The sequence below is a fragment of the Hyperoodon ampullatus genome (assembly GCF_949752795.1).
Source record: "Hyperoodon ampullatus genome assembly, chromosome: 2".
Classification (NCBI taxonomy): Eukaryota; Metazoa; Chordata; class Mammalia; order Artiodactyla; family Ziphiidae; genus Hyperoodon; species Hyperoodon ampullatus.
Window position 1 is genome coordinate 35,658,233 of NC_136915.1, and position 22,721 is coordinate 35,680,953.

At 43.8% G+C, this 22,721-nt stretch overlaps 1 protein-coding gene across 1 annotated transcript in view; it reads left to right on the top strand.

Moving 5' to 3' along the window:
* Positions 1 to 282: 282 nt before the first annotated feature.
* The window catches only part of RIMKLA (ribosomal modification protein rimK like family member A), a gene marked incomplete at its 5' end in the record, with an annotated part of 28,842 nt that continues 6,403 nt past the window's right edge, over positions 283 to 22,721 (top strand). The window contains 3 exons of the mRNA XM_079721926.1: positions 283 to 445; positions 16,280 to 16,510; positions 19,977 to 20,063. Of these exons, the coding sequence (XP_079578052.1) occupies positions 283 to 445; positions 16,280 to 16,510; positions 19,977 to 20,063 (481 nt within the window). The remainder of the gene's footprint in view (positions 446 to 16,279; positions 16,511 to 19,976; positions 20,064 to 22,721) is intronic.

Consider the following 22,721-nt stretch of genomic DNA (forward strand, 5'->3'; position numbering starts at 1 on the left):
CCGGCCGCTGCAAGCTTGGGCCCCTCCGCGGTCGCCTCTGCAGCTGGCCCCGCGGCCGGCCCGCGCCCGCCGCCGCGCGCTGATTGGCTGGCCGGGATCGGCGGCGGCGCTGAGTGGCCGGGCAGATTCGCTGGGTCAGGGCTGCAGAGGCGCCTGGCGCACCGGCGGGAGCTGAGCCGCGGCGCGCGCTCTCCCGGGACGCTGGCCGCCCGCCAGCCGGAGCGAGCGGCCCGGGGCGCCGAGGGGGCCCGCGACCCGCCGGGTGCCGCCGCCCTGGCCGCCATGTGCTCCCAGCTCTGGTTCCTGACGGACCGGCGCATCCGCGAGGACTACCCTCAGGTGCAGATCTTGCGCGCCCTCCGGCAGCGCTGCTCTGAGCAGGACGTGCGCTTCCGGGCGGTGCTCATGGACCAGATCGCCGTCACCATCGTCGGCGGCAACCTCGGTGAGCTAGGTGGGCCCGGGAGGGCGGGGAGGCGCTCCGGGGTCTCCAAGAGCCAGCGGGTGGGCGCGCGCACCGGGCCCCCCCAGGCCAAATCTCCTAACGGGCCTCCAAACCTGCCGCTCTCCCCTGAGAGACCTCTTTGGGTTAGAGAAAGCCCCTAACCTTGAGAGCTTCTTCGACCACCAGCATCTGCCCTGAGGCCAAGATTTGAGAACAGGATTTAATTCACTTAGGAGACTTAGTTTGGAAGGAACTGAAATTCACCTGAAGCTTCCTGGAGGTCCGAAGAAAATCAAACTAACCCCAAATTAGCCAATTGTGCTCGCACTGATACGCTGTCAGTTTAGATTTATAGAAGCCCACACTAAATTTACAAAATTGCCATTAGGATGAATGTTTTTAAAAGTTTTCCAAGAGTGTCTAAGCATCGTTAATGCACTACATAGAATATTATTCCCAAGCTACGAACCTGCAGATGGGGAGAAATCTGAGAAAGATTGGAGTCACCTCTTGAGTGTAAAGTGGGAAAGACCTTTGATGGGTTTTCTTTAAACTCATCCTCCTCCCTGAAAGTACTGAATTCCGATTCCAGAAAAGCCAAGATTTCAGGTACAGACCATTCTGGCCTCCCCAATTTCTCCACTGCTGTGTCCAAGAGATTTTTTGGGGTAAGACATGGTTATCATCTGTGACCATGACCTCAAGAGGTTACGTATGTTTTTAGATATTCTTAACTATCCTAATACAGACGGTCTCTGACTTAGGAATCCTGGCTTAGGAACCTCCCCCTGGCCTGCAGTTTTGAGTCCTTCCAGCCTCCAGTCTGGAGGTATCCAGTCACTTCAGGGGGGTCCAGGACTCAAGGGGCTTTGGGCCCAGTGAGAGTGCTTCTTGGAATACCATTCATATTATTTCAATCACGCCTAGTTAAATTAACTCATAATTTGTTACTTTTCTTTGGCAGGGGAAAGGGGTTCCAAATTCTGAACAGGCTATTTAGGAATGAGATTTTGAATGTGACCTGTTTCTAAGTAGAACATATCTGTCCCGGATGTTTCATCCATAAATTTATCTAAACCCTTCATAAGTAATATCAGATTGTATAGTCTGTTGGAGAAATATACTACAGACATCAGGTATCATACATTTAGTCTAAAACAATGGCTGTCAGCCATAAAGGGCACCATCTCTCTAGTCTTGATTTGTTAAAACTCTCAGTTAGTTAATATAAAACTAATTCTTGGACAGGGAATCATTAGCATTGGATTCTTATTACAACTTTGCTGCTAATGAGTATCTTGGCTTTGCCTTGGCCAAGTCACTTTATGTCTTTGAATCTCAGGTTTCTCATTTATAAAACTAAGGGTTAGGGTTCCTCCAGCTCTAAAATTCTGCATCAGTACCATACTTAAATGGAATAATCTGTTATATTTTACTGATCTAAATCTAGTATATACATCTTTCCACACCAAGAGTTTGCTCTTTATTTATTTGTTTTACAGCCTATAAAGATGCCTTTTTTGAGATACACGCACATCATTCCACATCATGTTCCTTTTTGTAGACCCATCATGCATTCTGTGAAGGAGAAGGGAAATGCTCTTTGTTTTGTATCTAAAACCCCATGTTAAAGAATCAGTCATAGGAAAAGAGAAAATTAAATTCTAATGCTGCAGGAAACATTTCACCCCTTTCGTTTAGTGTCTTAAAATTTTTCTGGAATTCATGTGTGAATGTATCTCAATCTATTCAGAAACGAGGAGTTACTTCTTTTTAAACTTACCTAGTCGATGGGGAAACTGAAGACAGGGATTTTTTGAAGCAGTTTTCATTTTTTTGCTAATTCAGAGATTGCCCTACACAAATCACAACACATAAAACAAACCTATTAGATCACTGTTTCTGCTGTCCAAAGCAGTCAAAAGATTTATTTGGTGCGTGGGGGGATTAATTAAACACAAGGAAGTGAATTCCATGAGAAGACTGAGCTCGTTTGCTTTGTTCAGGGCTGTAACAGTGTCTAAATAGTGCCTCACACCTTAATAGGCACTGAAGAAATATTTTTGAATGAATAAAGATATGCAGTCTACTTCCCAGTTTCTTCTAGAGTCAACTGTAGAAAACTGTTGGTAATTTGCTGAACCAAAGTATTCCTCCGAAATAAACTCTAGAACTTACTAGCTTCAAAATACAGAAAGAGTTACAATGACATCGATGCTATTTCCCATTTGAGAATTATTGTGAGAGCTGGGAAGGAGTTTGGGATCACCCATTCTGACCCCTTCATTTTACAAATGAAAAACCTGGTGCTCAAAAAAACGAAGTGACTTGCTCAGTGCCATCCAGCTAATTGGCAGCAACCTGACATTTAAAAACCTGGTCTCCCAATTCCCAGCCAGTGATAATGGAATAAGTATGCCTTAGGACATCAGATGTGGAACTGAACTAAATTATATTAAATTGAGGCTAGACAGTGATGTTGCAAAGTAATGTGATAGTTTAGGAAGTTAAGGTACCACCTTTACTCAGGCTCCTTTCTGTTCTTTCTTGAGATTCGTGTGGGAGTAGATGAAGGGGTCAGTTTGGGACAGGTATGGGCAGTGACTCTACCAGTTTCTAAAATTCATTGCCAATCTTCCCTCGGTGGAGGCTAGTGGGAACTCAAATACAGAGATGAGAATTTCAGGTTATATCTGAAATAGGATTCAGACAAGAGGTTAAAAGTTTGGGATTTAAAGGTTGCAGTTATTTTAAACTAGATAATACAAGTAAGCTGAAGAAGCTGTGCACATGTAAGGTTTTATGGTTATTCTTTTTAACCCAGTGGTCTGCCCTACCCAGCATAGATTTGAGTGGGGGAGACTACTGGGAAGAGTGAATGACCTTCAGGTGACTGAAGCAATCCTGTAGAAAACACTTTCCCTTCACCTTCCTGCTGGATGTAGCATTATGAGAATCCTTTCCATTGCCATTTCCTTCTTAGAAACCACAAGTTCTTCATTCATTCAACACATATTTGTTAATTTTTCTCAATCCTGAGGATAAGGTGGTGGTGAATGTGGCATCAAAATGCACATAGTAATATTCAAAGCAAAATTCGTGGAGTGTTTATCGTGTGCCAGGCATAGGTCTCGGTTCTTTTTACACATTAATCTGATAAACATCAGTCAGGGTGTCTGGGCACATAGTGCTGGCTGGCAGTTGGGACCAACACTCAGTAATTCTGGGCTCAGCACTTTCTGTTTCCTCTCTTCCACTCCACCCTATGCTTCAGCCTATACTGACCTCCCTGCCCCTTGCACTGAAATTGCCTCTGCCTGAGATGCCTGTCTGGTCCAGCTCCCTCCCCCATGGGGAACTTTTATTCACCCTGCATATCCAGCTCGTCACTCTTCTCTCTATCCAGTCTGTCTTGACTCCTTACCCAGACCCCAGGAATCTCTCTCTTCCATCTGCTGCCGAATAACACTGTGCAGACCTTCTAAGATAGCATTCATCATGTTTTATTGTAATTTATCTATTTACAAAGTTTATCTCCTCTCACCCCCTAAATGACTGGGTATTCTTCAAATATATGCTCTGGAACAGGTATATAGTAGGCCTTCAGTTGATGTTTGTTGGATGACTGAGTGAAGTGCCTTAAAGGCTAATTCAGGTATGTGAGATGTACTGTAATTAGCTGCTGTGTCGGGGAGATCATGACTGGATGCATAACTGTTTTTGTGACAAGCACATTTACTTATCTGAGGGCAGAGTCACTGGTGCAAATCAAGTTTTTTGACCACCCAAAGGTCTTTACAATTAACTGTCTCAAGAAAAAAGTATAGTCCCAAACTCAGGGACAGATACCAAGACAGAAGAAATGAATCTGCCCTGGAAATGAGGATGTGTTACAGTCTGGCTTCTAGGAGCAGGATGATTCAGCATTCTTCCCTTACTTTCAGAGCTAAAACCTTGGTGACCATATGGCAGTTTCTAGGTCAGGTTCTTTACGTTAAGGTGTTCTGGGCTACTTTCACTTGGTTCTTTGTAGTGACCAGGTGAGTAATATTTAAAAGGTTTGGGTAGGGGGAAATCCTAAGTAAACTTGAAAGAGGAAATGGTCTTATCGCAGCCTTCCAAAAGACAACAGGGGCCTCACAGAGAAAGGATGGATTCCCATTACTGTGCAAGAAGACACTAGCAGAAGAGGGTACCATGCTCACCTTTGTGCACAAAGCTTGATTTTTAACCTCAGTCCCTGCTAAAGGCCTGTGCCTGACACCCTGTAATCCAAAGAAACCACCATCCAGCACTAGTGGAAAGGTCAGTAGGTGGTAGCACCGACCATGTAATGTTTCCAAACTGATGTGAGTGCTGAATGGATACACTTTACCCCATGGGTCCACATTTATAACTGTAGGCTGACCTCAAGGGCTGAGGATGGGTTGAAGTGTTGATGTTTCTAACAGCTGTTTTTAGGGACAGCTCATGAACTGTGTTGGAAAACGTTCTAGAACCAATAGATTGAGATCCTTAGTGGATCTCAAAGCCCTGCTTTGTAGGTTTCTGAACCACCTGTTGTTGCTACCATACACCTCCACCAAATTTGTTATGCTTGCCTGGTGGAAGGGACACAGCCATCATCAGAGAGGTCCACGTCATCTCCATCCATCCACACCTCCTTGTCATTCCCCTTATTAGCAGAGAGTCCATGGACATCCAGGTACGTCACTGCTAGCCTCACATCACTCCACCCACTCCTCCAGTAGGTAGGTGGGTCACCTTACCCACTTCCTGGAGAGACTTCACCTTATTAGGGCTTTATATTATTTTAATACAAAACTACAACAAGATCTGAAATTCTCAATCTAGTTCTACTTGTTCCTTCACTATTAAAAAGTAATTCAAGGGGCTTCCCTGGTGGCGCAGTGGTTGAGAATCTGCCTGCTAATGCAGGGGACACGGGTTCGGGCCCTGGTCTGGGAAGATCCCACATGCCACGGAGCAACTAGGCCCGGGAGCCACAACTACTGAGCCTGCGCGTCTGGAGCTTGTGCTCTGCAACAAGAGAGGCCGAGATAGTGAGAGGCCCCATGCACCACGATGAAGAGTGGCCCCCACTTGCCACAACTAGAGAAAGCCCTCGCACAGAAACGAAGACCCAACACAGCCAAAAATAAATAAATAAGTAAGTAAATAAATAAATAAATAATTTTTTTTTTTTTTAAAGAGTAATTCAAGACTCCTGCTATGAGGAAGTGATACATCTAAGTTACTTTGCATTGTGGAATGAACAGGAATAATGGTTCTTCATTCCTGTAACTCTGTTATTAATACTTAAATATCTTTTATGTGTCAGTTAATCTTCACAACAATCCTATTCATTCCTTTACTTCATTCCACAAATATCAATTGGGTGCCCACTCTGTGCCAGGCCAGGCACTGTGCTAGGTGCTGGAGATATAACAGAGAGTAAGAACAGACACAGTCTCCCTCATTATTATGATTTCATTCATACATTTGCTCAACAATATCTGTTGACTGCTTACTATGTGAGGGGTGTTGATCTAGGCACCAGAACAAAACAGGCAGAAATCCCTGCCTCTGAAGGAGATTACCTTCTAGATGGGGAGATAGAATACAAACAAGATAAAACACATTAGTATTTGGTGAAAAGAGCTAAGGAGAAAAAAAGTAAGGAAGGGAAAAGGAGGAAAAAGTAGCACATTTCTGGGGGCAGAAAAAGGGATTGTAATTTTAGATAGGGTGGCTGGAGTGGTCCTCACCCAGAACATGATGTTTAAGTAAAGACCTGAAGGAGATGAGGATGCAAGCTATTTGGATATCTGGGAGTAGAGTGGTTCAGGCAAGAGGGAACAACAAGGAAACCAGTGTGGCCAAAGCAGAGAGTTAATGAGCATTAGGAGAGGTGGTCAGAGAGGTGGGGTGCGGGGAGCCAATACATAGGGCCTTGTGGGTCATGGAAGGACATTGTATTTTACTCTGGAATGAGCTGGGAATCTACTGAAGAGTTTTGAACAGAGGGGTGACATGACCTGCCCTGTGTTCACAGGGTCATACTGGCCACAGTGTTGAGAATAGACTGATGACAGCAAGGGCAGAAGCAGAGAGATGGCTTAGGAGTTTCTTGCTGCAGTTCAGGTGACAGATGATGGATGATGGTTGCTGGACTAGAATGATTTCAGGGGAGGAGGTGAAAAATGACTGGATTTTTGGATATATTTTGAAGACAGAGTTGTCAGAATTTGCCTACTGGATCAGACATTGGACTGATCAAGGAGGACTCCAAAGTTTGTCCTGAGCAGATGCAAGAATAAAGTTTGCCATTTACTCATATGGAAAGCATGTGAGAGGAGTAGGTTTGGTCAGGTGAGGAGGATCAGGTCTCAGTCTAAGGTACCCATTAAACATCCAAATGGAAATGGCAAGTAGGCAGTTTATCATATCAACTTGGGATTCAGGGGAAAGCCCTGGCCTGAAGGTATCAAAAGTAGGAGCGTCTCCATACACCTATCACGGGAGTGACTGTCGACAAAAAAGAGGTCCAAGGACTGAGCTCTGGGTCACTCCACTGTTTAGTGGTTGGGGAGAGGGGGAGGAACCAGCAAAGAATCCTAAGTAAAAGAAATAAACCCTGGAGAGTGTGGCGTCCTGGAAGCCGAGTGGAGAATGTGTTTAAAGAAGGAAGACATGATGAGATTGTTTCAGCTATTGCTGGTAAATCAAGTTAAGATGAGGACTGAGGGCTTCCCTGGTGGCGCAGTGGTTGAGAGTCCACCTGCCGATGCAGGGGACACGGGTTCGTGCCCCGGTCCGGGAAGATCCCACATGCCGCGGAGTGGCTGGTCCCGTGAGCCATGGCCGCTGAGCCTGTGCGTCCGGAGCCTGTGCTCTGCAATGGGAGAGGCCACAACAGTGAGAAGCCCACATACCGCAAAAAAAAAAAAAAAAAAAAAAAAAAGATGAGGACTGAGAACTGACTATTGGATTTAGAATGTGGACTTAGCATTAGTGACTGATAAGAGCAGTTTCAATGAAGTAATGGAAAACAGGGAATATACACACTGTCTTAAGAGTTTTGGTATAAAGGGAAGGTGAAAAATGGGTTGATAACTTGCTATGGACTGAATTGTATTCTCCCAAAATTCATACATTGAAGCCCTAACCCCCAATGTAATGGTATTTGGAGGTGGGGCCTTTGGAAGTTCATTAGGTTTAGATGAGGTCATGAGGGTGGTACCTTCATGAATGGTATTAGTGCCTTTATAAGAAGAGATGAGAGAATTTGACACCTCTCTCTCCCTCTCTCTCCCTCTCTCCCCCTCTCCCCCTCTCCCCCTCTCCCCCTCCCCCTCTCTCTCCCTCTCCCCCTCTCCCCCCTCCCCCTCTCCCCCTCTCCCCCTCTCCCCCTCTCCCCCTCTCCCCCTCCCCCTCTCTCCCCCTCTCCCCCTCTCCCCTCTCCCCCTCTCCCCTCTCTCTCCCTCTCCCCCTCTCCCCCTCTCCCCCTCCCCCTCTCTCCCCCTCTCCCCCTCTCCTCCTCTCCCTCTCTCCCTCTCCCTCTCTCCCTCTCTCCCTCTCTCCCTCTCTCCCTCTCTCCCTCTCTCCCCCTCTCCCCCTCTCCCTCTCCCTCTCTCTCTCTCTCTCCCTCTCCCTCCCTCTCCTTGCCATGTGAGGATACAGCAAGAAGGCTGCTGTCTGCAAGCCAGGAACAGAACCCAATAATGCTAGCACCCCAATATCAGACTTCTAGTCTCCATAACTGTGAGAAATGAATGTCTGTTGTTTAAGCCACCAAGCCTATAGTATTTTGTAATAGCAGCCTGAGCTAAGATATTGCTCAAAGATGGATTTGAGAGGATTTTCTTAAAGAAGGCAGAAATAACAGAATATTCTATGCCAGTGTGAATGATGCAATAGAGAGAGAGAAATTGGTGATGTAGGAGAGAGAGGTGACTTGCTAGAGCAGTGCCTTACGTGACTGAGAGGGATTGGGATCTAGTGCCTATTTTGAGGAGTTGACCTAAGCCAGGAACAAGGACACTTCAGCCATTTTAATAGAGAAGGTCACCTATTGGCACAGGTGCAGGTGGGTAGATATGATAGTGGGAAGTTATAGAGAAGTTCTTTTCTGATTGCTTCAGTTTTTCTCCCTGAAATAGGAAGAGTGAGAATGAGGAGGAGGGAGGAAGAAGTGAAGATCTGAAGCAAGAAAAGAAAGTGTGAAATAGTTGTCCGGTGTTGAGGGAGAGTGAATGAACTAGGGAAACAATGCTTAGCAGGCAGCAATAAGGATGCCCTTGAGATCAGTCAGCAGGTTTGTGTATTTTTTCTTCAGACATGCTCCATTGCACAGGAGGGCACATGAAGTAGGCAGAGTTGGATCAGTCTAACTGGGGTTGTGGTTTAGCCAAGCAAGAAATGGGTGCAAGGATTTGTGGATATATGTTGTGGTGCTTGACTATGGAAATGAAATAGGGTATGAAGGGGGCGAGGGACAGTGAAAAGATGGGGGATCCATGCATGGTAGTCCCAGGTGGTGTCAAAGTGTGGCTGGAGTTGGGGTACTATAGAGTGAGCTGGAAAGATAGGAGACGGTGTTTGGAGATGGGAGTTATGATCACTGCATAAAGCCTAGAATGTAACTGGTACTGGTGGCTGGGGTGGGATGGTGGACAAGATCCTTGGAGGAAAGGAGGTCAAGAAACAGAGAGGCCTGGGAATTGGAAGAATTCTTCATGGGGATATTGAAATCACCAATATCTGTGACAGCACAGGAGAGTCAGTGAGTCTGGAGCTAAAGCTTCAAGGACAGGGGAGTGACTGGGGTCTTTAGATGACCTGCACAAGTGGGGAGATGTGTGGTGTTGTCAGATGAGAGTCAAGTTGGGTGTTTTATTTATTTATTTATTTATTTTGTGGTACGTGGGCCTCTCACTGTTGTGGCCTCTCCCATTGTGGAGCACAGGCTCCGGACGTGCAGGCTCAGCGGCCATGGCTCACGGGCTCAGCCGCTCCGCGGCACGTGGGATCTTCCTGGACTGGGGCACGAACCCATGTCCCCTGCATCGGCAGGCGGACTCTTAACCACTGCGCCACCAGGGAAGCCCAAGTTGGGTGTTTTAGGAGGAGAGAAGGATGCTGGTCAAGCTGCAATGAGAAGCTAGGAAGGAGCACGTCTCTCCTACCTCTAGGCCCAGTAACCCCAGGTGAGAGGGAGAGAAAACCCTCCACAGCTTGGGAGGGCTGGTGGGGAAGCAGTGTCGCTGGGGAGAGCCAGGGTTCAATTAGACTCAGAAAAAGAAGGGGAAGGGAACAGTTGCTGAAAAGTTCAAGGATAGGAGATTTGCTGCCCATTGAGTCCCAATGATTGAGTCCCAATGATTGAGTCCCCGAGGGCACCGGGGAGATGGGCAGGAGTGGAAGGTGGGAGTAGAAAAGACAATGTCAGGGACTTCCCTGGTGGTCCAGTAGTTAAGAATCTGCCTTCCAATGCAGGGGACGTAGGTTCAATCCTTGGTCAGGGAACTAAGATCCCACATGCCTTGGGGCAACTAAGCCCGCGCACCACAATGAAGTGAAGATCCAGCGCAGCCAAAATGTTTAAAAAAAAAAAAAAGAAAGAAAGAAAAGGCAATGTCAGAGCCAGGTGGGGTTCAGAGTCCAGGGAAGTGATATGGCCTTGGAGACTGGAATCTTGAGAGCCTGATAGGAAAGGAGAAAAGGGCTTGATGAGATTTGTCTTCGTGGCTGCGAGGAAACATTGTGTTGGTGAGGTGTGGGAGAGAGGAAGGTTTTCAAATTCTTACATTTTACAGAAGAGGAAACTGAGACCCAGGGACATTTTTTGTGTCTTGCCAAGCTGTTAAATGATGGCACAATTAAATCGAGTCTCTGACTTGGAGGCCAGCACTTTATCTACTTTGCCATAATTGCCTTTCATCTCATGTGTCCTCAACTTCCTGAAAGGCCTTTGCAAATACGTTTGCCCTGGGCTGTCACAGAACTCAGTGCTTATGAGTTGCCATCGACTTGTTTCTGAAGGGTAGACATTATGCATTTATTAGTTTTACACATTTCTTCTGAGCCCAGAAGCTCTACGAGTCAACATCTCCTTTCTGAAACTTTGCTTGATTCTCAGAAATAATCACCTAACTGTTCCCCCCGCCCTTCGCTGTCACTGTACCCTGATATATATGCCTGCTAGAGCAGTTCTCACGTTGTATTAGAACCTCCCCACCCCCTGCCCAAACCAGACTGATAACTCTTCTTAATACCCAGGTGCTCTGCATAGAGCATCAATGACATTAGTTACAGTTGTCTGTTTTCTTTCTTCTTAAATTCCAGGGATATTGTTTGTTACACTCACACCTCAACCCCTATGCCCAGCCTTTTAGACGGTGCCTGTCAGAGGCCCTCCCGTGTCCCTTTTGCTCTTACCATTTGATGGCATTGTGTCCATCCTCCCCTCTTGCCCTACATTGCCACTGCCACCAGTCTAACCATCAGCACCTGAATCTCTGCCTGAGGGCTTTCTCTAGTCACAAGAGCTTACTTTGCCCACACACGCATGGCAAGCCAGAAGGACCAGGGAATTAATACCACACCCCTGGATCAGCTCTCAACCAAAGACAGGGTTGGTATATAAATATTATAAATTGCTAGCTTCCTCGCCCCTTGGGTGGGGTAACCAAGGAGTGTGCACTAAACCGTTTCTTATTGTCACCCGGCAAGATTAAGCTCTGGGTGCCAAGGTGATCACTCACTTCATAACACACCTTTTATTTGCAGCATTGCCTTCTCTACTTCCCCCTCCAGTGTTTCCTGAAATTACCACCGTGATAATAGACCTCTTGCACTTCAGTCCGAATCTCCAGGAGTCCTTCTGGGGAAACCCAAACTAACACTGGGCTTGGCCCAAAGTAGGTGCTCAATAAATCTTCACTGAATGAATGCATGAAACAATAAATGTGTGTTGAGTGACTGAATGAATTAAAATTATGTTGCTATATTTCTCTGTAAGGAGACGATAAGCTCCTGGTATGCAGAGATCACCTGGCTCATCTTTGTATTCCTGCTTCAGAGTATGTCTGATTCATCTCAACAGTTCAATGAAGGTTGAATTGAATTAAATGACCTCACATTAGCAGTTGGTGGAAAGAGAAGGTGGCCACATAATGACTGTGGGTCTTAATGAGGTAGAGGTGAGATTTCTTTGGGCATTGTAACAAAGACCTTTAAAAGGGGAGGAGTGGCATAACATGGTAAGAATAAAAGTAACTTCCTTATGAGAAAATGCTGTGGGGTAGGGTAGAAAGAGACCAGAGAAAAACTGGAGAGTGATTGAGATGAGCCAGATCATGTTTGGGATGACGCATCTCCCTCCTAACACAGCACAGTAATGTGCAGCACTTAATGGATTATTATCCACTTATTTTATTTATAGTGTTGATTCATTTTTAACAACTCTCAGAGCTTCACTACCAGCCATGGTTACATGATCCTGCTCAAATGTAATGGTCCTGAAAGCTGCTGTAAGTGAGGTCCTTGCTTGCTCTTCTGCTACAGTGTCCTGCTATTTTCTTATTTCTGCCACTTGCTTTGTACATGAAGGGTTTTTTTTTTTTTTTTTTTTTTTCCTAGCGTACAAGAAGCCAGTTTAGTTTTGAAGCTTGCTTTTTAGTTGTGAAGCCAGGGATGCATATGTGTGTACATGAGTGAGTGTTGTGTGCCCACTGGTCTGGACCCACTGTGCATCAGTTCTGTGTAAATGCAAAGACTTTGACAGTCAGATCTAGTGCAGGGATGCATATGCAGGATGTCTTCTTTTTTTAATTGAAGCGTAGTTGATTTACAATGTTGTGCTGATTTCTGCTGTACAGCAAAGTGACTCAGTTATACATATATATACATTCTTTTTTTTATATTCTTTTCCATTATGGTTTATCCCAGGATACTGAATACAGTTCCCTGTGCTATATAGTAGGACCTTGTTGTTTATTTACTCTAAATGTAATAGTTTGCATCTGCTAACCCCAAACTCCCAGTCCATCCCTCTCCCTCCCTCCCTCCCCCTTGGCAACCACAAGTCTGTTCTCTATGTTTTGTTGTGTTTTTTTTTAACAAGATGTCTTTAATTTAAATGCAATAATACACATGAATGTTCTTGGCAAATTTCCTCAAACACAATAGATGATCAGTAAAAACGTTAGGCAAATTCAGATCTGGATGACTGCACCTTTTATTTTCCATGCTTCTTCCCTGTATTGGTATGAATGATTGAGAATGGATTTAATTCTTAGAGCTCTGCTTTCCAATAATGACTTGTTTATTTCTAAAGCTATTTCTCTGTATTGTTAAGCGCATTTCTTTGCTGTTGTACATATAAATACAAAAGTCTAGTTTTGTAGAATTAATTTAATCCAATATATAGGTTAGAAAAAAAACAGGCTCAGTTCTTTGGAAAAGTTACTCATTTTTCTATCTTGTTTTTAATACATTAAAATATTTCCAAATATAAATAATAGAGTCAAAAACATAATTACCCATAAAAGTATATTATTCTTTTTAGAAGTAATATGGAGAAAATATTGTGGTTTCAAAAAGTTGATTTAGACTAGGTTGGCTGTTGGTCATTATACTAACTAGTTTGGGGACTGATCTTTTTCACAATCTTATTGACCTGTTTGGGGACATAGTGATCATTTTAGTTTTTAAAAAAAGTGGTTTGAGGCTAAATAGTAAATCTCAATCCCAGTCTAGCAATCTGGGAGATCCCCAAATATCCCAGAAGTAACTCAGCTCCTTTCCCCCCACCTTGCTTCCCAGGTCAAGGTGATGCCTGAGGGCACTACGGCACTTAATTGCATGAAATCCCTTGTTATTGAGGGCACCAGCCCCTCATTGTTCAGGGCTTTCCTTCCATTGCTGGCAGCCAAGCAGAGCCCTGCCCTCCTTGAGGTCCTGCATCAGCACTTCATTCCCTTGGTTTAAGGTCCATAGATTGCAGTGGGAACATTAAGGATCCCAGGAAAGATGACATGTTAAGCTCCATCCTTTCCCAAGAGGAGATATTAATGGGGAGAGGGAGAGAGATTACTAAGTGGTTAAAGGCTTCAGAATTCACTGACAGGTTTGCCAAGTACCAGCCTTAAACCCAAGCTGTGCTTGGCCGGGGCTCTATGGAATTGCTGTTCCTGCTAAAGGATGCCACGGTGAGCAGCAGACTCTTGTCTTCTACTTCTAGAAATGGTGATTTAGACAAGGTGCAAACAGCAAAGAAAATGGGCATGAACATGGTACAAGTGACGTTGCCCCTTAGCAAAGATGCTGGAGCTGGGTCAATAGGCAGAGAAGTAACTGGTTGTGCATATGTTTTCCCTAAACACATCACGTCCCTCTCTGCACAGAGCTGGACGGCCAGCACAGTCAGAGACCAGACCTGTCTAACTGCTTGGGAGAGCCTTTTCAGCTCCACGTTAACCCATTCCATTCTTCATTTATTAAAGGCTTCAGTTGGAATGAGCCAGGCCCAAAGATTTACCTTTGGAGAAGAGAGATGAAATCCTGGTAAGACTTCCTAGGTGTACGTGAATCTGCTTATCGAGGCTGAGCTGTCTCTCTCCACTTGTGGTTGGTATTTCCAGAAATGACTGAATTCTTTTCTTCCCATTTAGAAGTTTAACTGTTTGTCTGTGGTCTCATGTTGAGATTTAAAACCCAGACGTTTCTGCTGCTTCTCATCTCTCTAGGTCACTTTTCTGTTGCAAAGCCATTTTTTCTCATCAGATGGTACAAATCTCCATAAAGTGTCCTACCTTGCTCAGTAGAGTGTCTGTGCAATAATAATGCCAGTGCCTTGCATATCTATAGCGTTTTGTAGTTCTCAAAGCATTTTTGCATATATTATCTCATTATGTAATGTTGTCCTGGGCTGTTGCTTTTCCCCTCAGTGTTCTGTATTTTACTTGCCATTTTCACCAACTTGAATACTTTTCTTTCTTCTCCTACCAGTTTTGAGGATATTATTCAGGGTTTGCTCTTCTCCCCCTTTCATATTATTTTCCCCAGGGGCTCTAAGTGGCAAAGGAAAAAGCATGTATAAATGATACTGTTTTTTGATGGCAAAGTAAAGATAACCTGAATGCTCTTTACAAATCATCCCTGAGAATTATATTCCATTTCCTTGGGTTCACACTATCAGCAGAAGTACTAAAAACAATTTAACTTAATGATTGTGCTTACTCTTTTTTTTAAATTGGTGAAACATTCTAGAATGAGAGGAAACCGTGCAAGTTAGATCCATGTAGTAGTTTTGTGGTTTTGGTTTTTCTGTTTGCTTGCTTTTGTTTGGTTTTGCTTAGAGTTTTTATATTGATATTATTCATCCCACAATAGAGGAATAGTAACTTCCTTAGTACCTTTTGTTTTCTTGGAGTTATATGGTTGTACACTTTTATCACTTATGAAAGCAAAGGTGCTTTAGGTTAAAGCCTAAAAGATGGTTCTCAAACTGTGTTTAAAATGTTTTCTGTAGAGCATTTTAGAGACTCCTTTAAGGTTCACTAAGGCAGACCAAGTAGTTCCCTGAACTCACTTCTCATTGCCCTATCCAGTCTATTTCCTGTCTCCATCATTCCATCCCCAGATGCTGGGTGCACCGGAGATGCCTACGTAACTACTTAGAGTAATGCAAACCATAGGATATCAGGGTTGAAAGAGATCAAGCAGGTTGCTGTGAGCTTATCTAACTTTTGCATCCCTTCTGTGCCATCCTTGGATGACCAATGAGCCTCAGCCCATTCCATCCTAAGGCAGAGGAAAAGTATCCCTTTTGTTGAGCCCAAATCTATCTCCATGTAGCTTCTGTATAATTAAACAAACATTGAGTGCCTATCATGCAGCAGATACTGTTCTAGGGGCTGGGGATACAGAAGTGAACAGTCAGACAAAATAATGCTCTTTTGGATAGCTCCTCAGCTGTACCTCCTGAGGTCATAGAAGACAAGCCAAATAATTCTTCTGCATGGAGCTGCACAGATAATTGAAGACTGCACTCCTGCTCCTCTTAGTCTTCACTACAAGCTAATACTACCAGTTCATCCAGTGTCATACAGGTTTAAGTCCTTTGGCTATATAGACCAATTGTTTTGTGATGCATTCTAGTTTTTCTTAATATTGAATTGATTTTTAGTATATTGATTTTTTTTAAGTTTTTTGTTATCAAGGTAATACACAGTTGGAGATATTTTGGAAAATACTGATAAGTATAAATAGAAAATCATCTATAATCCCATTACCCACTGTTAAAATGTTGGTATATTTCCTTCTAGTGTTTTCTAACTTGTATCCTGTTTTTTTTACCTAACATTGACATTTTTACATTCATTATATTCGTAATATTCCAGATGACTTTTAAAGATGAAGTTATAAGAGTAGTAAAGATACCGTAAGTGACCTTTACTGCATTCCTTGTCATTAAGTCTCCAACCTCCTAAGCCACTACATTTTGAGTAATACTAGTCCTACATGGAAGGAGGGTGCTGGACTGCATTATCTCCTATAGATTCTTCTAACTTGGATTATTCTTGATATGCTGCTCTTCCCCCCCCCACCCCGCCCTGTTCATTCCTTTGTGTTTCCTCAATGTCATGCTCTGCCCATTTGTTTGGAGTATAGGGTGGATGGTAGCTTCTCATTACAACAGGATATCCAAGTGCCATTTTCAAGGCTATCTTCCTGCTAGGTTCAGTCTTGAGGAGTCTGTTGGAACCAGTGCTTCTTGTGGGAATAGATGATGGCCAGCCCAGAGCTCATTTCTTACTTTGATTGCAGGCCTGCAGCTGAACCAGAAGGCACTCACCACTTTCCCAGACGTGGTGCTTGTCCGGGTGCCCACACCCTCAGTGCAGTCGGACAGTGACATCACCGTCCTGCGACACCTGGAGAAGTTGGGCTGCCGCTTAGTCAACCGCCCACAGAGCATTCTAAACTGCATCAACAAATTCTGGACATTCCAGGAGCTGGCTGGACATGGGGTCCCCATGCCGGACACCTTCTCCTATGGTGAGTGTCCTTAAAATAGGATTGAGACTTGTCTTTCCAAATAGCCTGCATCCCTATGTTCTCTCTGCCCAGAAGGCCTCTGGTATCTCTTGTTGGTTTTCAAGGCGAATCTGTTCATCTTAGATGATTCAACATCTTGAGTCTTTATCATAGTCATTCCCTCTGTCTGATATGTCTTTGCTTCTTTCTCTCTGGAATTCATTCATTAAATATGTAGCTGGTACACACTGTGTGCCAACTACCACAATAGGCTCTAGACTCTAGCAGTAAGTAAGAGAGTCCTACCTTCAGGGCATTCCCAGTTCATCAGAAGAAATTTCAGTGCAGTGCCAGGATAAGAGTTACTGCAAGGTGGTATGGGAATACACAGGAGAGCTCCTAATTTAGTTTAGTAGGTGATGGGAAAGAAGGCTTCCCAAAAGAGAGAATGTCTAAGCTAGCTGAAGTTATCCAGCTAAAGCAAGGGGGAAGAGGGAAGAGATATGGGAACATATGTATATGTATAACTGATTCACTTTGTTATAAAGCAGAAACTAACACACCATTGTAAAGCAATTATACTCGAATAAAGATTAAAAAAAAAAGATCATTTAAGGCCAAAAATGTGAAATTAATGGAAAAATAGCCCTCACAAAATGACAATCTAAAGATCATGTTTAAGGTCAAAGTAAAGTGATTCCAGTTGAAAAAAAATAATAACAATAAAATAAAAAATAAAGCAAGGGGGGCAGGGGAGCAGTCTAAGAAGAAAGCAGAATATAGAAACACCTAGAGGCAAGAGAGAGCATGACCGGTTGGTGGTATTTTGAGTAGTTTGTGGAACATCAAGGAGATAGAGTTGAGATATAAGGCTAGAAAGATAAGAAGTCACCATATACAGTACATGAAAGAGATCAGGGGTAATCCTGAGACTTACAGGAATTTATTGGAGGGCTTTAAACAAGGAAATGGCCTGATCAGAGTTCAGAATGTCACTTTGGCTACACTGTGGAGAAGGAATTGGACCAGGGGCAAAGTAGAGACAGGATATGTACTGGTAGGCTTTATAAACAATGCAAATGAGCAATGATAGTCTAAACTAAGGTGGTCATAGTAAGAATGAAGATAAGTGAACAGATTCAGGACTTAGGAAGGAGACAGAAATATTAGGACATGATGATTGAGTGGCTATGAGGAGCATGGAGAGGAATCAAGAGTGACTCTGGTTTCTGGTTTGGGCAACCAGATGTGAAAGCGAACACTCACTGAGACTAGAGCCATGGAAGAGGAGAAACAGATTGGTGGGTAGGGCAAGGCATGGTCGGAAGAGGTTATTATAGTTTGGGACACATTCTGTTTGAGGTGTCTGTAGTATATAAAAGTAAAGCTATTCAGTAGGCAGCAGATAAATGGATCTGGAGCTCCTGAGAGAGGTGTAGACTAAGGAAGTGGATTTGGAAACTTCCATTATGTTAAGTGAAGTCACAAGAATGGATGAGATTACTCAAGGAGAAGATGTAGAATGAAGAGAGGCCTGAGCTGTATACCTAAAATGGTTAAAATGGTAAATTTTATGTTATGTATATTTTACCACAATAAAATAACAACATTTAATAAAAGAGGGTTCGAGAGGGAATCCTTTAGGGAATAGGAAAAGGAAGAAGGACCTATGCAAGAGGCCAAGTAAGAGCACCTGGAGAGGTGAGAACAGAAAGAAGAGAGATGACAGAAGCCAATGGAAAGAACAGCCCAAGAAGGATGGTGTAATTAAAAGGGGTGTTTAATTCTGAGAGGATGCGTAACATACTCACGGAGATGTGTGTTGGATTTAGCACCAGGGAGTTCAATGAATACAGCTTCAGTTCAGCCATAGGGAGAAAAGCCAACTTGTCAAGGATGAGGAAGTGAATGGGAAGTGAGGAAATTGAAACCCTTTGAGTAGCTTGATTGTAGGGATACAAGGTTGTAGTTAAGGGATGATGCAGGGTGAAGGAATGGGTTTTATTTGTTTAAGATGGGAGATTACTGAGCATGTTTAAAATGCTGCTGGAATTCTGAACTGAGAGGTTGAAGATACAGCAGAGAGGGGACACTTAATGGTGCAAGATCCCTGAGGAGGTGAGAGGGAAAGGGGTCCGAGGCACAGGTGCAGGGATGGCCTCAGATAAGCAGGACCCCTCTTGCACTGTATTATAAGGGAAGGACAAAAGGATGGCTAGAGAGGAGTTACATTTATCAGCGGGTGTCAGGAAGCTGGGAGTTCTCTTCTTATAAAATGTCCTCATTGTAAAGATGCCCCTGGTTATCTACACTGCCTCTTCATGCTGCTTTATTTTTTTTTAATCATTAGCACTTTTGTGACAGGTCTTATTAGTATCTCAGAATATTTTGCTTTGCAAAAAATTAATGAACTACAGTATCACCTGTGGTAGGCAGAATAATGGTCCCGCAAAGATGCAAAGGTATAGGAAATCAAGGAAGCTTATAAAACAATTTAGAAAGATTTTAATACAGATTAATATTCATATTTTTTAAATGAAGGCTTAAAGGAGTGTAGTGGAGCCAATTCGGGCTTTCAAGTCATGCCTTACCTTTGGGTGAGAAAAATCCCAGGCTTGGTTTCTTTGGGTGTTGGTTTTCTACTGCAGTACAACAATCTACTGAAAACTTAGCAGCTTAAACAACACCCATTTATCATCTCACAGTTTCTGGAGGTCTGAAGTCCAGCCACAGCATAGCTGGACTCTTTGCTTAGGTCTTGCCAGGCTGAAATCAAGGGGCAGCTGGGCTGGGACCACATCTGGGGTCTTCCAGGCTTACTGTTGGCATTCAGTTCCTTGTAGTTGTAGGACTGAGGTTCCCACTTACTTGCTGGCTGTTAACTGAGGGCTATTCTCAGCTCTTAGAGGCTGCCTATTGGCCCTGTCACATGGACTTCTCTCCAACATGGCAGTTTGCTCCCTCATGGCCAGCAGGAGAGTTTCTCTGATGCTTCACCTTCTTTTACAGGGCTCACCTGATCAGGTCAGGTCCACCAAGAATCATCTCCTTTTTGATTAACTCAAAGTCAACTGATTATTAGCCTAATCGCAGGAATGCTATCCCAGCATAGTCACTTGTCCCCTCTACACTCAGGAGAGGGGGTTATACAGAGCATGTACACCAGCGGGTAGGAATCTTGGGGGCCTTCTTAGAATTCTGCCTACCACAGCCAAGGTAAGGGAAAAATCCCTGCCCTGCCTGTGGGGCTGTCATGACGATTGCGTGAACTAGAGCATGTGAAGTCTCTGCCATGTGGAAGCACGTGATAATGCTGCTTTCCTTATCTCTCTGTTCCCACCTTTTGTATGGCACATGCACAGTGCATGTCTGTCCGATGGAATGGGTTCACATTGCCTTAATCAGAGAGATGTGAGGCCTCCAAAGAATTCCCACAGAGCCCTGGGCCATCAGCCTCACCTTCACTGACTTTTGCTTTTCTTGACAGGTGGGCATGAAGACTTTGCAAAAATGATCGATGAAGCCGAGCCTCTGGGCTACCCAGTCGTGGTGAAGAGCACGCGCGGACACCGGGGTCAGTGCCGCTCTTCCCGGGCTTCTGTTTGGGCCTCCTCTCTGCTCGGAGGAGACGGAGCTCCCTCTTGCGAAGCTTGTGGTGTAGTCCTTACTTCTGTCCCCTCCTCGCTGTCCCCACTGTCCTTGCTTTGTCCAGACCCTTCCCAGCCCTTCCCTGGACTCTGGCAGCAGACTCCTGACTTGATTCTGACTGGTTTCCCTAACTTCACTGCCAGTGCATCCTCTAATCGTTGGGGGGAGCAATTTCTCTGAAACAAAGATCTCTTCTTGTCACTCCCTTGCTGAAAAACCCTCCCAAGAACTGGTGTTGCCTATTAGATACAGTTTATATTCCTCACCGTGGCACTGAAGGCCCTGGACGAACGGCATCCATCTTCCTTTGCAGCCTTCTCTAGCCATGTGAACCCTCCGTAATCCATTCCAGACTAGACCATGTATTCTGCTGTCTTTAAACCTCTGCTCTCTTCCCTTTGCTGGGAACGCCATCTTCCTATGCCCTCTAGTGAACTTCTGCTCGGGCTTTAAGGCCAGCTCCACGTCGTTTCTTCTCTGTCCACATCCCTGGTCTCCTTCCCTCTCTTCCAGACAAAATTAATTGCCCTTCCCGTTGTTTCCGAAGCACTTCATCCATGCCGCTAGCATAGTACTACGGCTTATGACAGTTATAGATTTATGTGCCTTTTCCCCTTTTTGACTGTGAGCTGCTCAGGGGGTGGGAACCAGGTCCTACCCATCTCTGTCTCCAAGACCCACTACAGTGCTCAAGACATAGTAATTGAAGAGGACGTGTGCAGCAGAAAGCCATCCCCCTCCCTTGTGGTATGTGAGTGAGTACCTCCTGATGATACCCAGATGGCATCCTTAACTGCTCAGGGCATCTGGAATGAGAGGAGGTACCCTAATGGACATGGAATGAGCAGTTCCCATGAACTTGACACACTCACTGTTCTCGATCTCCAATGTGTAGAGAGTAGAGAAGTAGCACTTCAGGGCGATGGCTTCTGTAGCAGGTCAACGCCTGTTTGAGCCAAACGGAGGGAGGGGCCCACTCTGCCCTGAGGCAGGGAAGGCTTGGGTGGATGAAAAGGAGACTTAAGTTGGAATGTGGAGTTTGAACTGGGTGAGCAACATACAGAAACAAGTGTGGGCAAAGCAACCTGGGAAAGGAAAGGGGTCCTGCTAAGAAGTGAGAGAAATGAGTTTGGGTGGCGAGGTGGGGCTCTGAATACGATTCACATGTACTACAGTGCAAAAATGCCATGTCTCAACTAGTTTTTTATTGTGGTAAAATATACATAAAATAAAATTCAACTAATATTTATTGAGTGCCCACAAAGTGCCAAGGGCATACAGAAAGGAACAGAACAAAAATTCCTGCCCTCCAAGAGCTCACATTGTAGAAGGGAAAGACAGACAATAAACAAATTAAATAGAAGGTATAGTATTTTTAGATGTTTTTAAAATTGAGATATAATTCAGAAAACAAAAAATGTACCATTTTAAATTATCTAATTCAGAGGATTTTAGTATCTTCACTCTTCTGTACAACCATTACACTATCTCATTCCATAACATTTCCATCACCCCAAAAAGAAACCCTGTACTTGTTAAAGGTCAGTCCCAGTGGCCCCTCCCCTAGTCCCTGGCAACCACTAATCTGTTTTCTGTTTCTATGGCTTTGCCTCTTTTGGACATTTCATATCAATGGCACCATACAATATGTGGCCTTTTGTGTGGGCTTCTCTGTCTTAGCATAATGTTTGCAAGGATCATCATGTTGTAGCATGGATCAGTTTTTTATCCCTTTTTATGACTCAATAATATTCTATTGTATGGATATGCCACATTTTGTTTATCTGTTCATCTGTTGATGGACATTTGGGTTGCTTTACTTTGTGGCTGTTATAAGTAATGCTGCTATGAACATTCGTGTACAAGTTTTTGTGTGAACATATGTTTTCATTTCTTTTGGGTATACACCTAAGAGTAGAATTGCAGGGTCATATGGTAACTCTGTGTTTAACTTTAGGGAAACTGCCAAACTGTTTTCCACAACAGTTATGCTATTTACATTCCCACCAGCAATGTATGAAGTTCCAATTTCTTCACATACTAAACAAAACTTTTATATTGGGTATATTAATTTGCCTTGACAAATTATGCAAATGGTCACCATACCTCCACCATAAAAACAAGCCACAAGCCAAAATGCATATTTTCCAAGCATTAGTAATGTATGGGCCCACTTTATATATTTATTTTTAAAGTCTTTTTCAAACTTGAGGTATAATTGACATGCAAACATTATATTAGCTTCGGGTGTACAGCATAGTGATTCGATATTTGTCTATATTGCGAAATGATCACAATAAGTCTAGTTAACGTCTGTCGCCATACATAGTTACAGAATTTTTTTCTCTTATTATGAAAACTTTTAAGATTTACTTTCTTAGCAACTTTTAAATGTGTAATTTGTTTTTATTATAGCCATCCTACTGGCTGTAATGTGGTATCTTATTATGGTTTTGATTTGTATTTCCCTAATGACTAATGTTGAACATCTTTTTATATTATTGGCCATTTGTATATCTTCTTTGAAGGAATGACTATTCAAATCCTTTGCCCATGTTTCAGCTGGCTTATTGGTCTTTTATTG